The sequence below is a fragment of the Brassica oleracea genome, chromosome C6 (genome assembly GCF_000695525.1).
Source record: "Brassica oleracea var. oleracea cultivar TO1000 chromosome C6, BOL, whole genome shotgun sequence".
NCBI classification, from domain to species: Eukaryota; Viridiplantae; Streptophyta; class Magnoliopsida; order Brassicales; family Brassicaceae; genus Brassica; species Brassica oleracea.
The window spans coordinates 37806056-37822297 of NC_027753.1; the positions used below are offsets into that span (position 1 = coordinate 37806056).

Genomic DNA, 16242 nt, shown 5'->3' on the forward strand with positions numbered 1-16242 from the left:
GGTTTTATTTTTTAAATATTTTTTCAAACTGATATTTTTGAAAAGTTTTCATTTTTATAAAGAATTATTATAATCTGCTATTTTTGGAAAGTATTTTTATTTTATTTATAATATTATAATCTATTATAAAAAATATAAGTAGCCAAACAATTATAAAATCATTTTAAATTATTCACTGTTTTTGTTTTTTACGCATTTCAAAATTTTTACTATCCTTTTTTTTGTTATTAGAAATTATATATAAGGTGATGAGTAGAATAAACAAAAATAATTAATTTTTAGTTACTGTGTTTAGTTGGTTGAACTGTATAAATGTTTCATTTCACTTAAATCTGTTTATGAATTTTGTTTCCAATTAGTATCCAAATAGTTTAATGGACCCTCCCCTTAAATCTACAACCCTACATTTTTATGTTTTATTTTTTCTTAAATCAGCAGTTTAAAATTTTTCATATTTTTAGATAAAAAAAACTTCAACTAATCGGGACCCATTATCTAAATATTCTTTTTATCTTACTTATATAAGTTTTGATGTAAAATATTGTAAAATGTATAACCAATTAAACTGATTCAACAAATAATAGCGACAAAATGATTTGGAGATATAATTGTAGATCTTTGTAACATTATGTCTAATTTGGTGGAGTGTGAAAGTTGTGTTGACATTGAGCGCAACGCGTGGTATAATGTTTGGGCCGTTTACTAATTTTCTTTGGGTCTTCGAACTAATTGTGTTGGGTTGTAGGTATATGGTTTTAGATTTTGTGTTATTTTTGTTCCAACAGAATTGTAAAGTCATTATTAGTTAGGACATTGTTTAACTTCCTATTGATTTTAATGTTTTATTTTATAGGATATTACAAATAAATTGTGAACTTCACATTGTTAGATATTTTAGTTATGTTTTTAAGAGTGTGTTCAATAATAAAATGAAGGAAGTTACGATTAGTTTTAAGTATGAGGCAATTTTGGTTGCCTTGCGGTTAAAAGATCATGTAAGATTTGTATAATTGTGTTGAAGATTCTAAGAAATTCCAAAACTCTGATTGTTGTATGCTATATTTGCATTTGGAAAATATCAACTTCTCATAGGAATAAAAATTGAGAAATTCTAGGTTCACCACCCAATAGTGTTTGAGTATTTGATATTTGATATCTTTTAAAAAAGGAAATAAAATTGAATATCCAAATTAGATTATATTTTAAAAATAAAATAATTAAAATACATAAAAATAGTTACAAAAAAATAAATAAATTAATATTGTTAAATCTTCAGCAAAATAATAAACCCTATACCCTAAATCCTAAACCCTAAACCCTAAACGTTAAACCTTAAACTTTGGATAAACTCTAAACCGTTGGAAAATCTTAAACCCTAAATCATACATTAAAAACTAAATTTTACTAACACTAAACCCTAAATCCTAATCACTAAACCCTAAACCCTTGGGTAAACCCTAAACCCTTGAGCAAACCCTAAACCCTTGGATAAATCATAAACTCTAGGGTTTAATTTTAAATATTTTTGATTTAGAGTTTATGATTTATCCGAGGGTTCATGGTTTATCTTAGGGTTTAGGGTTTAGTGTTATTAAGATTTAGTTTTTAATGTATGATTTAGGATTTAAAATTTTCTAATGGTTACGGTTTATCCAAGATTTAAGGTTTATAATTTAGAGTTTGGAGTTTATGATTTAGGGTATAGGATTTAGTATTTTGCTAAAAGTTTATCAATATTTATTTATTTATTTTTTGTAACTATTTTTATGTATTTTTATTATTTTATTTCAAAAATATAATTTTATTTGGAAATTCAATTTTGTTTCCTTTTTTAAAAGATATCAAATATCAAATACTCAAACACTATTGGTTGGTGAATTTAGAGGTTCACCTAGGGGGTGAACCCAAGAATTTCTCTTTGGAAATAATGCATATGATAATAGTATTTCGTGGGAGGAGTTGATTCTAGGAAATGAACTAAAAGAAGAATTAAATGCGATGAGTTATTTTGTTTGCTCTGGAGAAGAAGTGTTGAGGTGACATATTTGATACGCTATGTGGACTTTAAATGGTGTTGAACTTGTTGACCTTTTAAAACTTCAAATCCATAATTGGGGAGGTTACTGTTATTGTGTTATGGGATTGCAAAAATTGGTAATTTTATTTTAATATAAGTATGTTTGTAGAAAGAGTTTGGATCTTACCCACGAAAAAGAGTAATAACTGTCAGCTTATTATCATTAGATCTTCTTAAAAGGCCATGTTCACCTTTATCGAAGAAAAAGTGATATTTGCCAAAGAAACATAAGTTCAGATAGTATCGTAGTGTTTTTGATACTTTGTCTAAACATCCAAGATGACAAAGGGCTTCATAGTGGTAAGTGGTAAGAGAGACCTTACCAAGCTTACTTGCGCCAGAAGGTAATGCATATACTAACAATGTGTATGTTTAGACAGTCCCTGTCTCATTAGTGTACAATATTTTCATCGTTTGTTTTATGTCGAGAACCAAAGACATAATCACTTTTACTAAACCAAATGAATTGCACGGCTAGCTTGCACATAATCAAAATAGAGATTATGCAAGAAGCATCGAAAATGAAAACAAAAACTGGATTTGTTTGAATGTTCTCATGTCATAATTTCTTTCAAAACAAAATTGTTCTTCATCTTGATCTGTCTCATAATTTAAGAAGCAGTATACCTAAAGAGTTTATTAATAACACTATGATAAGTATTATGAGAAACAAAATAAAGCATCTCGATGTATATAAATAAAATCATGTACACAAAAAGAATTGTTAGGAAGAATGCCTGTTAAGTTTTTTTTATGACAAGACCAACGTCTTCTTACCTTCTTTGGTGTTGTAATGATAAACTCGTTAAACAACAACTCTCATGGTGCTCAACTTCTTTTCTTCATCTCTATCAATCGAGTCATCATCTCAACGTAAGCCTATGAGACAGACTTTCACTATCCTATTCTTCATGACATTTTTCCCAACAATATCATTTCTATGGTAGTCACTAGTCATCTTCTCTTACTTGGCTGAAGAAGATAACGATGATTCGTATACATATATAAATTGTTCAGACATACCTCATCAAAGAGACCCTCTTGAATAATTTGTTTTATACTACTGATCAAACACCAATTAACAAGACAACACACAGTTTAAATTTGATTTAAGGCAAAATCAATAAAACGAACAAGAAGTCGAATTCATGGTTGTTCGCCACGTGTTTTTCTCTCGATCATCTCCTTTTGCTTCTCCGCGAGCTTATCCAAAGCAGAGGAAACGGCGTCGCTTCCACCGATCAGCAGCCTCGTGACAATCTCCGGATCCGTCTCGAATCGCGCCGCCTCGAACTCCTTCCTAGCGTTCTCTCTCAGCACGTCTCTCCACAGGACCCCCCTCGAATCCGTCCACGTGTAGAACCGAGTCGCGCGCAATATGTCCCGGTACAAACTCAGCGCCTCGCGGCGCGTGCTCGTCAGGCGCTGCATGTTCAGATACTCGGCCTCGTCGTCGTTGATCAGCGGTGGTTTCTCTTTCTTCGCGAGGTGTCTATCCAGGAGCTCCTCCATCGTGTCTGGACCTTCGTGGAGGAGCCGTATCGTCGATAGAGCGTCTCTCCGAGAGATCAGATCTATACGATTTGACAGGTTTCGCCATTTCTGAAGCTTCGAAGCCATCGGTATTGAGAGAAACTTCGTCGTCTCCGAGTGACGACGACGGCAATAACATTTCCGGATGGCAAACTGGGCTCTAAAGACTGTTGGGCTTGTTCGTACGGATTTATGGGCCCTTATAAAGCCCATATAATTTGTAAGCATAGTCAATATTCATACTATTTTGACTCGCATAGTGAAGCTAGCTACTTTGCCTTGCATGTCCAACATCCAAGCTAGTCCTTTAAGTTTAGCTCTTTGTGAACCTACACTTTATCATATACATAATCTTTTGTTTGTCGTTGCAATCTATGTTCTTTCCTGATGTAGTCCTAAGCTGACAAAGGACCAACAATATCCTAGGATCAAAGTGGTGGTTTGTCCAATCGATCTAATCGACTCTAAAACCGGCTGGATCGAAGTGATGATGATGATCTCGGACAAAACAGGGTGTTGACTGAATCCACAAACAGCCTCAATCGCCAATCAAAGAGCCTAGTGAAAAAAAATGACTTTGGGGAAAAAAAAACTAAGAGGTTTATTAAATTTTGGGTAAAATATTTGTGTGTTACAATGAAACAACTAATGAGCTTATATAGTCTCAGTAAAATGATTCAGAAAGCTAAATAAAATGAGAAATCATGCTGAAATTAAGAAAACTAGCCGTTAGGCTTTTAAGAGAGAATTTCGGCCAAAATGGAAATGTGTTGAGCTGCTTGTATCTGGACAACTTTGGGAGCTTCTGGTTGATGAAACAAATCGCCATATCCAAGCTAAGAGTGAAGAAATAGAGTCTTTGGATTTGCATGCAAATCGGGTCCAAAGATGGTTAGTATTGCCTTTTTTTTATTCCATGTAATCTCATTAATCCAATACGGTCTGGTGCATGGTAGAAACCTTCCAACTGGTCTTAGATGTAATGAATGATCTCCTAGTCTCCACACGTGAGTTTGAATTGCACACTTCTTAAGCAAAGAATGTATTTCCTTAAATAGAACCAGTTCGGATGCAGTGTAGGTAGACTGACTTGTAAATGGTATATCTCCTAAACCATTAATCCTTTTGGTATAAAAACCAATTCGCCGCGTGCTCTAGTTAAGTTGAGAATTTAGAGCAAGTGGTTACACGGTTAAACTTCTCATGGTTGCTGAGATATGTTTCTTTGAATGAACCTATGTCGCTGCTGGTTCCAATGTAGCTTGTATGATTGATCTCCTGAGTTGGTGGTCCAGCTACTTGCTTGAGGTCCTCATCATTTCCATCTCTTGCCTAATAGTCTTTTTCAACTCCTCCACAATACAACACACTTTAGTTGTATTAAATCTACCAAACCTACATGAACTTTGAACTTTGAACTTTGAATATGAACTATGATATCGCCGCCAGAACAAGAACCAGAAGATGTGAGAAACATGCAATGAGTTAATGAAAGAGAATGATAGATTTCAAGGTTTGTTATTTAGAAAAGATTTTAGGCTATTGAATTTACTGTGGGTTGGTTTGGTACGCTTTTTGTTTGGTTTACCAACCCTCTTTAATAAAATTGAAGTTTTGGACATGGTTTCGCTCGTTGATATATTTGGAAAAATACTATTATAACCAAAAATTAATAAGCATACGTTTTTCAGTTTATTTTTTACTCTATCTTTGTTTGTTTCAAGTTTATTAAAAGTTCGGATATGTCACCACAAGTGAGCTGTTCTATGAGCTGTTGTTATCTATGTATATGCAAGATACTGGGCATTGAAGTTAGAATTTACCTTAGTGCTAAGGGCTGAGACTTGAGAGAAAAGTCCAGCTTACTGGAGACTGATGGTAAATGTTAGCTGCATCTGTTGACTAGCAAACCAGGCAAAAATAAGTACTAGTAAGTAGTATCAAATTGTTACCCCCTAAACAAATATTTCGCAAATTGAATGCTCCCAACTACTACTATACGAATGCCTCGGAACCATCGCAGTATTAACTTGTACCAGACATACACCAAAATTAATTAGGTAGCTATAGCTTACAAAATAAAATAAATATAGGTGGTTTAGCTTTAGCATCGTGTTTGAACAACAGTAATACAAGTGTTCAGTTCTGAGCAGCGGACACCTCTGCATTGTCTCAATAGTTTTTTTTGTCTGTTTTGTTTTTTTGTTTTGTTTCTGGTCAATTTTTGTCTGTTTTGTTTCTGTCACATTTTCGGCGTAATTTACAATAATTACGACTTCGATTTTTTTTTTTTGTATTTTTGGGACCAGGGACTATAATACTATTCGACTAATCACACGAAAGAAAGTAAACCATATGATGTTAAACAAATCCGACCGGGGTTAATACTTTCAATTAAATACACACAGACACAACTATTGGAATGTTTCAACGTCCAGTGTCCATTTCGATTTTAGCCTGAATATGGATTCATAATATGATTTGGTAATTAAATTCACGTAAAAGATAACAAAATCTTATTACAATACATTTTTAGTTTCCTGTAGCTGCTACGATTTCAGGATTTTTTGAATTGTAGAAAATAAAATCAAAATTTGAATTATGTGGGACATTTGCAAAACTTGCTCCAATCACCAAGGTTTTCAAAGTAATACTACTAATTTTGATTTTTTGGATTATTAAGGCCCACGTTTGAGTCTAGTTAGTCATTAAAAATTAATCTAATCGGCGTAGAAAAAAAGGAAAGTTTACTTTGCCATTTAGCTAGTAACAAACAACATGCATTAAACATTTGATATCTATAAGTCGGCCGTATAAAACACAAAGGTCTTTCTTTCCTTTTAGCTCACATTTGACCAAAACTCCTCCAATCCAGACATCATCGTTGACTTTTTCAAACTTGTGTTCCTCCTCTCTCTTTCCTTTCTTCAAACATCTCATATAACACAACACCAAGAAACAGAACAAGAGTTCCTCTGTTCCTATCTTCAATTTTCGCTGTGAATCAATCAATGGACAGTAAACACCAAACTTCAACTTCAAAACCAAAGAACAAGAACAAGCTCTTGAAGATGCTTCCCAAAGCTATGTCCTTCGGACATCGCGTCCCACCGTTTAGTCCCGGAAGAGATCTCCACCACCACCACAACAACACGACGTCGTCTTCTTCCAACAAAGCGTATTTCTCAGGTCCTATGGTCCCTTTGGTTCCCAAAGCAGCTCGCGTCCGGAGAAACAAAAGCGACGCCGTTTGGAGCGAACCCACTTCGCCTAAAGTCTCCTGCATCGGACAGATCAAGCGCGTCAAGTCAAAACGCTCCTCCTCCCCTAAGAAAAACATGATTCCCAAGATCCCCAAAACGTCGTCGTCTTCTTTAGCCAAAGGAGATGAAAAAGGCCGTGTTTCGATGATCAAGCGTCTCTTCTCGTTCTCCTCGGCGGCTGGAAGTGGAAACTCATCAAGAAAATCACGTCCCGCCGCGGCCACTGAACATCCGGTCACGGTGGTTTCATCCGCGGCGGTGCCGTCGTTAGGTCAGATGAAGAAGTTTGCGAGCAGCCGTGAAGGTTTAGGAGGGTTTGATTGGGCGGTTGAGATGAAACGGGAGGAAGAATCTCCGGCTGATCGTGGCTACTATTCCGATGACGAGAGGAGAGGTGATTACTTGAGAGACGATGATGATGAAGAAGACGACATAATAATACCGTTCTCAGCTCCGTTGATGAGTTTGAAACCGAAGACAGAAGTTAACTTGTGGAAGAGAAGAACCATGGATCCACCTAAACCACTTCATCTTCAGACCTAATGATTAAAAACTCTTTTAAATTTTTTCATCTTTTTCTTTCGTTATATATATAAGTTACTGCAAATCAAATCATATAACGATCATCATACACTGTGAATCTGATGATTATCATTTTTCTTCTTTAGTTTAAGCTATGTGTGAATACCTGTTTGGGTTCAGTTTTGATATATGCCACAAGTGAAATCTCTATCTCAGACTACCCTTCTTGCAACTCGATTACAAATTATTATTTTTTTCTATTGGTGACAATGTGTATGACAACAACCGATATCTTCCCACCACCAGAGTGTCCATATATTAAATGTAATTCACAACCATATTATTGCTTATTCATTTCAAAATCTTCAATGGGTAGGTACAAATCAATTTATCTTACCGAAAAGTTAAAATTGCGCTCCAATTTCTAGGCCTCGCATTTGTAAATAAACATGAAATTCGAACCCAACTCAAACAAACAAATAAACAAATAAATTTACGATTGGAGTTATAGAAATATCCAAATTAATTTTGCTAGTATTTTGGATTTACTGTACTAACCAAACTCAACCGGTACTTATAAACTTCTTAAACTAGAACTATCTAAAAATGTTCAACAAACCGGACTTAAAATATAAATAATGGCTAAAATAAATATTTAAAATCTAGATAAATATTCAGTTTCGTATCTACTTTCTCTGATTTTGCTATGGCCAGCTCTTTAGTTTCAGGCCACAGAGTTAAGGAAGGAGTTCCAGGTTTTTGTAGATTGGGAGTTAAGAGTGGTGCTGCCGGCTTCGGTCAGATGTGCTTCTTTCATTGCACAGTGTGGTTAACCTTGGGTAACACAATCTTATGTTGCTTCAGGTCACCCTAGATGGCTGGATAAGTTCTTTGTTAATGAAAGAAGCATCTCTGGCCAAATAGAGTAGAAGGGGTATATTTTGAGTGGTTCTTTTGGAGTTTGGAGGTATATGGTGACTTTAGTGTTCTTGGTAGTTGTTTGAGGTTGATGATCCTTTTTTTTGGTGATCCTGATGGTCTGTCATCTTTGAACTTGTTAAGATGTATGTTTCTTCAATCAATATATATCAATTTGGGAAAAAAAGATAAATATTCAGTTTCATGTTTTTTTCGTGCAACTCTTAAAATACAAGAAATTGAAATGAGTTTGAATTCGAAACATATCTTAGAGATATATTTTGATCAAAAAACAAATCTTAAAGAGATATATTTTCCCAAGTCCAAAGTATTTTTAACTAAATTCAAGCCAAACATCTATAAAATTCAAATAGCTTTCTTTTAAGCTTAGGATATTCCAAACCCATTAAAAGACACTAATTCTAAAAAGGTGGTGCGATCCACGGATGAACTCTCGTTACTCGGATTGAATAAGGTTTAAAACATGATTTCATATCCTCATGACCACAACATGAAATGTAGTAAGGTACCTTCAAACCTTAATTACTTAGCACCTTGGAATCCGCCTACCAATAGACCACGACTTTATAGTTAAATTCAAAAAGTAGCTAAGAATATGAACCCAAAATATCATAAATCCCGATCGGAACGGATACTAGAGAGTCGAGGACTACCAATAATTTTACGTGCCTTCAAAGATAAGAAATAAAACACAAAGCAAAATCAAACCAAGAATCACATGCATTTTTTTCATATTAACCGGTCTCGGATGGTACAAACAAAACCCACAAAAACATTTCCTTTCAATAAATCGAGTTTTGATACAACTTAATAAGTGACACGGACGCCTGAGTACCTGAGAATCTCTCCAATAAGTTCTCCTTTACCGGAACCAACATACCGCCCACAAATATCACCGTTTCTAATGAACAAGAACGTGGGCACTTCGATAACATTCATGTCCTTTAGAAACTCCATACAGCTATCGTTCTCGTCCCCGTTCATTCTAGCGAACACGACGGTCTCCGACATCGACCGGGAAAGCTTCAGCACCGTCGGATAAACCTTGACACATGGCCCACAGTGTTTCAGACCGACGTCGAGTACAATCAGCTTGCCTCCAGTACGGTTCTCATCAATCAGCTTCTCCACGTCAGCTCGGCCGTGCAGCTGCACAACCGCCGAGTGGCTGTCCCCGTAGTATAGCACGTCCCCCATTAGTTGGTCCGGTCCAATACCTGCCAAACCGTTATCTAAATATCAGCCACTATAGTAAATGTTATTCCCTCTATTTCAGAAATATATATTTGGCAGTTTTTCATAAAAAATATTATTAACTTTTGATTATAAATATATTATTTGTGGTTAATTATTTTCAATAACTTTAGTTAGTAATAGCTTAACAAAATGTTTTAAAAATGAAAAAAAAATATATCTTTTAAAACAAATAATTTTTTACAACATCTATCCTTTTTATAACCGAGGGAGGGCTAATTTAAATTACTAATTGTTGTGTACTTTCTTCCCCTTAGTTCGAGAGATTTTGTCTAAAGGAATCATGAACAGGATCTTTAACAAAAGGTTTAGTTCCAATTTAAATATTTTTGTAGTGATTAGTTTATCTATGTTAATTAGTGCAGAGGTAATTTAAGGGGTGATTAGAGATAACCTTCTTCCTCGTGTATTTTCTCCATGCTCTTATAAAAGCTGAAGTGAGGAACTTTCTCGATCTTCTCTCTCCGACAAAGCTCTTTTGTTTTCTCGGATTCATCACCCATGACGAGCAAGAAGTCTACATCGTTACATGCCCTGCTCAGCTCCACCATAAACGGATATATCTTGTTGCTCTGATCACTCTTACTCGTGGCAAACTCCACAACCACAAGCTTGTTCTTCGCCTTCTTAAGCGCTTCGTCGAACTCCTCCCCGCTGTGAATCTTTTGCACTTTCTCGTCATTCACCGCCGGTGTACCCACCTTCCCAGGCGACGCCGCACCGGCCTTGACCTTCACGGCTGAGAAGCTTCTTTTCGAGGGATTTTTTACCCATCTCTGTTTTAGGATCAGTGAGTTGGGTTTGGGGTCGAAGAATACGAAGGAGGAGGTTGAGGCAACGGCGGATGTTGGCCGTTGAATCACGGTGGTGATTCGGTTGGCTGAGAAGTTAGCGACGGTGGCCATTGTGAGTGTGTGACTATTGGTTAGAGATTGGTGAATTGTATAATGTGGATAGATGTTATGTTTTTAAAAAGGACTCAATAATTCATGTCCACTTATTTTAGTTGTGTGGCTTCTGTTCGCTTTCGATTAGATTTTTTTTCTATGGACCAAACGAATATGTGATTTTGTAGCGATTGCTGGTTCTTAAAAGATATTGACTTTATTTTGTTTACGTTGTTGCATGAAGACAAATATTTAGGAAATTTCCATAGCCAGCCAGCCAGGTAAGACTAGTTTAACTGGTTGATTGCATCGAGTATCAAAAGTTTAAAGATAATTCTTCAGCTCAGTTCGAAAGGTTTATTGACATAACCATGTACACGTGTAATACTATCAACCTCTCGCTCGAATAACACTACACATATAGTATGATGGAAACAGGCTAATAAAGTATAGGCCTTTTAGCCCACATTATTAGTAAGCCCATTATAGCCTCGACCCAAACTCGTTTTAATTAACAAAATTTGTAATCAATACATAAAAATCTGGTATTAATATTGTAGGCACGTTCAAAAAGAAAAATATTGTAGGCTTAGACGTGGCCTAAGGAAACTCAAAAAACTTATTTTAATGGAATGAAACTTTGAACAAATAAAACATCGTTTTCTTTGATCAAAAAAAAATAAAAAAATAAAACATCGTTTTCGAAGGTATACGTCGTAGTGCGTGTGCGACCACGATGAACCCACTACCGTAATGCGACAAACCATTAACAAAAAAAATCAAAATCAAAGAATACATAAAAGATAAAATAAATCTGACGGTTGGCAACAAAATAAACATATCGGACAGCCCACAACTCCCACGACCACGCACGCACTTACCAGCTACCACTACTGTCTAAACCCAACGTGGACACCTACTAACACATCCTTACTCACGAAACAACCAACCCCTTTTACTTTTAAAAGTTCGAAAGGTAAACACTACACGTGCTAATCCCCACTAACGCCGGCGCAATCTACGGCAGATCTCAACCGTCTATCTATTTTTATCTTACAAAACTCATCAAACATCATCAGGTCCGTTGTTAACCCAATCAAATTAAATATACGTAAAAATTTGAAAGTACAGTGAACACCAAAGTGATATTAATACGAATTTTTTTTTAAAAAAAAAACAAGATTCTTAAAAGTCAAAATAGGAAACTGGAAAAAAAAAAGAAACAAGCCTTTGTTTTTGCATCATTCAGAAGAAGTTTTCTCTGGTTTTCTACAGAGAATCATATGCATCGGCGAGAAGATACCAGTCTCTCCACCTCTAGACAAGTAATCAGCAGTCTTAAACAACATCTCATGAACATCAACGGTTCCTTTCGGAGCGATCCCGACAGCAGACAGAACCACAACCACAACATGGTTCCTCCAGTACGCAATCCGACCCATCTTAAGCCTGTTCCACCACGGTTTAGCGGGCGGTTTAGCCAAATCCTTCTCTTGCACGACCTCGAACCCGACTTTCCTCGCCGTCGCAGCGATGTCCGAATAGCTTCTCATACCGGGAAGAGCGTCTCCTCTCTCGATCCCTTGAATCACCTCCCTGTGCTCTTCGTCGTCGTCTCTGTACTTATCCGTCGTGACCCACTCGTACGAAACGTACAAAGATCCGGGCTTCATCACTCTGTAGATCTCCGCGTACACTTCCTCCAGCTTGGGAGCGTGACACGTGGCCTCGATGGAGTAAGCCCCGTCGAAGGAGTTATCATCGAACGGCATTTGTAAAAAATTACCGCAAACGACGTCGCATAGATGGTCCAGGCCCGCTTTTTTATTGTGGAGCTTGGCCCGTTTCACTTGGTAGTCGTTGATTGTGATTCCGGTAACATGGGCCTTCGAATGGGCCGCGATGGCTCTCATCGGCCCACCGACTCCGCATCCCGCGTCTAGGATCTTTTGCCCCGGTTTGACTTTGATGAGATCCACTGCCATCTCTTCGTGGATCCTCGTGGCGTCCTTGTCGGATTTGCCCGGGATGGAGGGGGAGAAGTGGAAGGACTGTCCCCATCCCCACTCGTAGATGTCGGTGACGAGGTTGTAGAACGTGTCGACGAAGTCGGGGACTTTCTCGGCGGTCTCGATCTCTTTCGGTTTGCGGAAGAAGGACCAGTATTGGTTGTAGTTGTCTTTGACGTTCTCGGCGGAGATGGAGCCGCCGGAGAGATCTAAGGCTCGTTTGCCCTTTCGTTCTGCTGGACCTAAGACGCAGACGAACCAGTAGATGCCGCCGGCGACTAGGGCGGCGGTGCAGTAGAGCGTCACCGAGTCCATCACTGTTTCTAAGAGAGAGAGAGAGAGAGAGAGAGAGAGAGAGAGAGAGGGTTTACAACTCTTTTAATTGTGATCGGTTTGATGGGTTTTATATTGCAAAGATGTATGGAAGGAATCTTTTAATAAATTAACTCCTTTTTAAAATATTAGTACAAAATTGGCTTAACGGAAAATTTATGGCCCATAGCGGCATAGCTAAAGCATCTCGTAAGTCTTCGCTTCTTGGTCCGCTCATACCTTGATCCTTTGATCCCCGATCGAGGTCTTCCTCTCTCCGCTTTCAGACCATTAGTATTATATCTTAGAAAAAAGAATTTAAAGTATTTTAATAAAATTATTTATGTGATTGAATTTTAATATTTACAAAGAACCAGTTAGAAATTGACATATTTCTCAGTAATCTTTTGTGAGTTTGAAAATGAAAATTACTTTTAGTTTTCTCATTTTTATTATTAAGATTTTTTAGATGATTTTTGAATAAAATCCATTAATAATTCTGTTGTTCTTGATTTTTTTTGCTTGCTATATATTCTTTCCGTTTAAGAAAAAAATTGATTTTTTTTTTTGAAAAATATGTTTTCTTTATATTTTTAATGGTAAACTATAAATTTTAAAAATAGTATTTATATTTATCAAAATTTTATTGGTTAATATCTGTTGTAAATAGTTAATTAGCAAAATAATATTTTAATAATCAAAATTTGTTATATTTTAAAAATATGTGTGGAAGTTTTAAAATATATATTAAACAAAAACAGAGAGAGCATTCTTTTGGAGTAAGTTAGTGTTTTGGGGCTCAACCCATCCCCAGGTCTAAAGAAAGCTGTCAATAAATACTCTTTGAAATAATAATTGTTCACCCTACAATGGATATTCCATGTCCTTCACAAGAAAATGTTAACGCATAATTTCATTTGTAACTCCTAATTATTGATGATAACTAACTACCTAACGCAATTATGCATAAGGCACAAAACTATGTAATTAATGTTTGTCTATGCAGAATGGGAAGATGCTGCCAAAAGTCTTGTTAGGCCTTTGCTTCGACACATTTCATACAATTCAATCACTTTATGTTTTGCTTGTCAAATTTTATAGTCATAAATAAAATTATGGAGGAATGAAATGATGTAAAATGACTTATTCTATTAATTCTAATTTTTATCATTTGACATGAATGGAATGATATATTTATTTCATCAATTCTAAAAATAGATAGATAAAATATAAAGATAATTATTTCATAACAAATTTGGTTATGAATAAATGGAATGAATTTATTTAATTTTTGATGTATTATGTTTTTATCATTTTATTTCCACAAATTCTTTATTGTTTTACCCGTTACAACCCCTGTGAAATGAAATGTAATAAGATGAATGAGATAAAACGAATGAGATAGATCAAAAAATGGAATAAATTAATTCTATTTAGCTTTCCTCAAACTAAGATAAAATGTTTCTTTTGGACTTGTTTATATTTTAATGAAATTGATAAAAATGACTATTTCACTTCATCATGTTAAATAGTAAATAAATTAATTGAATTATTGAATAAGCAATTCCACAATATTACAATCCAGTTAAAGTATAAATACTTTTGAATATAAATGTCATGAATTCAATATTATTTATCCGCTAAAACGCTTTAAGATGATGAGGTTATGTGCGTACTTCGTAGAAACACCATTTACCATTCATATATTCAGATATGCATTTTTGCTTGTTGGTGGACAAAATATCTAAGATGTTTTCGTTTAGTTATCTTGAATACACATGTATGTTCTGTGATCTCATATACTTAAAAGCGTACAAACATTTATTGCCAAAAAAAAAAAAAAAAAAAAAGCGTACAAGCATTTCACTGCACGTTGTAGGGTCAGGCCAGCTCTTTGATCTTTTTTTCTATAGAAAAATCTTGTAATTTTTGTTGTCATTCTATATATTTCCCACGCTGTCCGTACAACCGAGGACTTTATTAAGAACTAGTATAATGATGAAACTGATGGAGTGTACCTGGTCGATTAGCTGGTCCTTGAACTATCCAATTATTGTTTCTATTAAATTATGGATTTTGGTAGATCGGCCATCTCACATGACTCGTATGATCATATCACATGAGGATGTGTCTGGCGAATCTTTAACAGCACCATGTTACAGCTTGTTAAATTTTTTACATTGATCACGTGATGTTTTGCGCACACGACATATTTAATGTAGTAGTGACTAGTGAGGACAATTGGTTCGTATGATGCATAATACGACATAGATCTCCAGCTGTAGAGACAATTATGAATCTGACATTAATTTACTCGATTTATTCCAGCTGCAGACCATTATGATGCATTTTCTTTTGGACGTGAGGATTGGTCATTTTATTTCTTTTTGTGTGTTCAGTATACCACAAAAGTTATAATGAAAATTAAAGTTCTATACTTTGTGGTTGTGTATATATTTGCTTTCATATTTTTTCAAGTATATATAAAAGTTCAAAGTATATTAGCATTCTATAAAACTAAAGTATATATGTAAACTATCTTATAAATAAAATCAGTGAATATAGTCGGTTAGATAGTTTTCAATAAGTATATATAAACATATGAAAACATTTTATATTTTAAACATTGAATACCTTCTAAGTATTAAGCTATTTTGGTATTCAAAAAGCTATGAAAAGGTCACTGTTGAGTATTGACATGCACGGGCACTGGTAAACGGAAGTTATATAAAGTTAGTGCAGACGAAGATAGGAGTCACACCCTAAAACTCATCGGCTCAATCGAAGTCTGACATTTTATTTACCCTAAATAACAATTTAAATATAACTAAAGATAAATATAGTTTAGGGATTTTCGCCTTATGGTTGGGAGAGAGGCTGAGTTTAAGGATTTTAAAAGACTTTCACGAAAAATATAGTTTTTCCAACTCGTATAAACAATATAATTTATCAACTAGTATATACAATTTTTTAACCACAACCCATGGACCACAACTAGTATAAACATCTTCAAAGATAATCTGAAATATATAACTTGGTTGGTAACCAGCTAGCTGCCAAGCCTGCCATGGGCTAATGATTAGTGCCTCATACATTCAATGGGCATGTGAGTTAGGCTCGGATCTAAACCTGACCCGATACTCCCATAGGCCGATACTTATTGACATCGAAGGAGATAGAGTCCACACCCCGGTCCACACCAACAAAATCGAGTTATATGTTTGTTATATACTTTCTCTGCATCTTTAACCGCACCATATTACAGCTTGTATTTTATTTTTTTGCATTGATCACGTGATGTTTTTGCGCACATAACACCTTTAATTCAGTAATGACTAGCAAGGACAAGTTCGTTATAGATTGGCCCAATTTGTACTCCTATGAATCTGATATTAATTTACTCGATTCATTCCCGCTGTAAACCATCATGATGCATACAAGAATTT

At 35.4% G+C, this 16242-nt stretch overlaps 4 protein-coding genes across 4 annotated transcripts; 1 reads left to right on the forward strand and 3 right to left on the reverse strand.

The window, feature by feature from the left end:
- Nucleotides 1–3055: 3055 nt before the first annotated feature.
- On the reverse strand, nucleotides 3056–3961 carry LOC106298667. Its single transcript, XM_013734807.1, has one exon. It carries the CDS (start codon nucleotides 3836–3838, stop codon nucleotides 3224–3226), a length of 615 nt encoding a protein of 204 aa, XP_013590261.1. The 5' UTR covers nucleotides 3839–3961; the 3' UTR covers nucleotides 3056–3223.
- Nucleotides 3962–6360: 2399 nt separating this feature from the next.
- Nucleotides 6361–7610, forward strand: LOC106300283 (uncharacterized protein At1g76070). The gene has a single exon (XM_013736392.1). It carries the CDS (start codon nucleotides 6622–6624, stop codon nucleotides 7414–7416), a length of 795 nt encoding a protein of 264 aa, XP_013591846.1. The 5' UTR covers nucleotides 6361–6621; the 3' UTR covers nucleotides 7417–7610.
- Nucleotides 7611–9036: 1426 nt separating this feature from the next.
- On the reverse strand, nucleotides 9037–10545 carry LOC106300282 (thioredoxin-like protein CDSP32, chloroplastic). The gene is made up of 2 exons (XM_013736391.1): nucleotides 9983–10545; nucleotides 9037–9551 (listed from the first exon to the last, which is right to left on the reverse strand). Exons 1-2 carry the CDS (start codon nucleotides 10491–10493, stop codon nucleotides 9142–9144), a joined length of 921 nt encoding a protein of 306 aa, XP_013591845.1. The 5' UTR covers nucleotides 10494–10545; the 3' UTR covers nucleotides 9037–9141.
- Nucleotides 10546–11593: 1048 nt separating this feature from the next.
- On the reverse strand, nucleotides 11594–12991 carry LOC106301097 (24-methylenesterol C-methyltransferase 3). Its single transcript, XM_013737418.1, has one exon. The coding sequence runs from the start codon at nucleotides 12797–12799 to the stop codon at nucleotides 11717–11719; it is 1083 nt and encodes a 360-aa protein (XP_013592872.1). The 5' UTR covers nucleotides 12800–12991; the 3' UTR covers nucleotides 11594–11716.
- Nucleotides 12992–16242: the final 3251 nt, after the last annotated feature.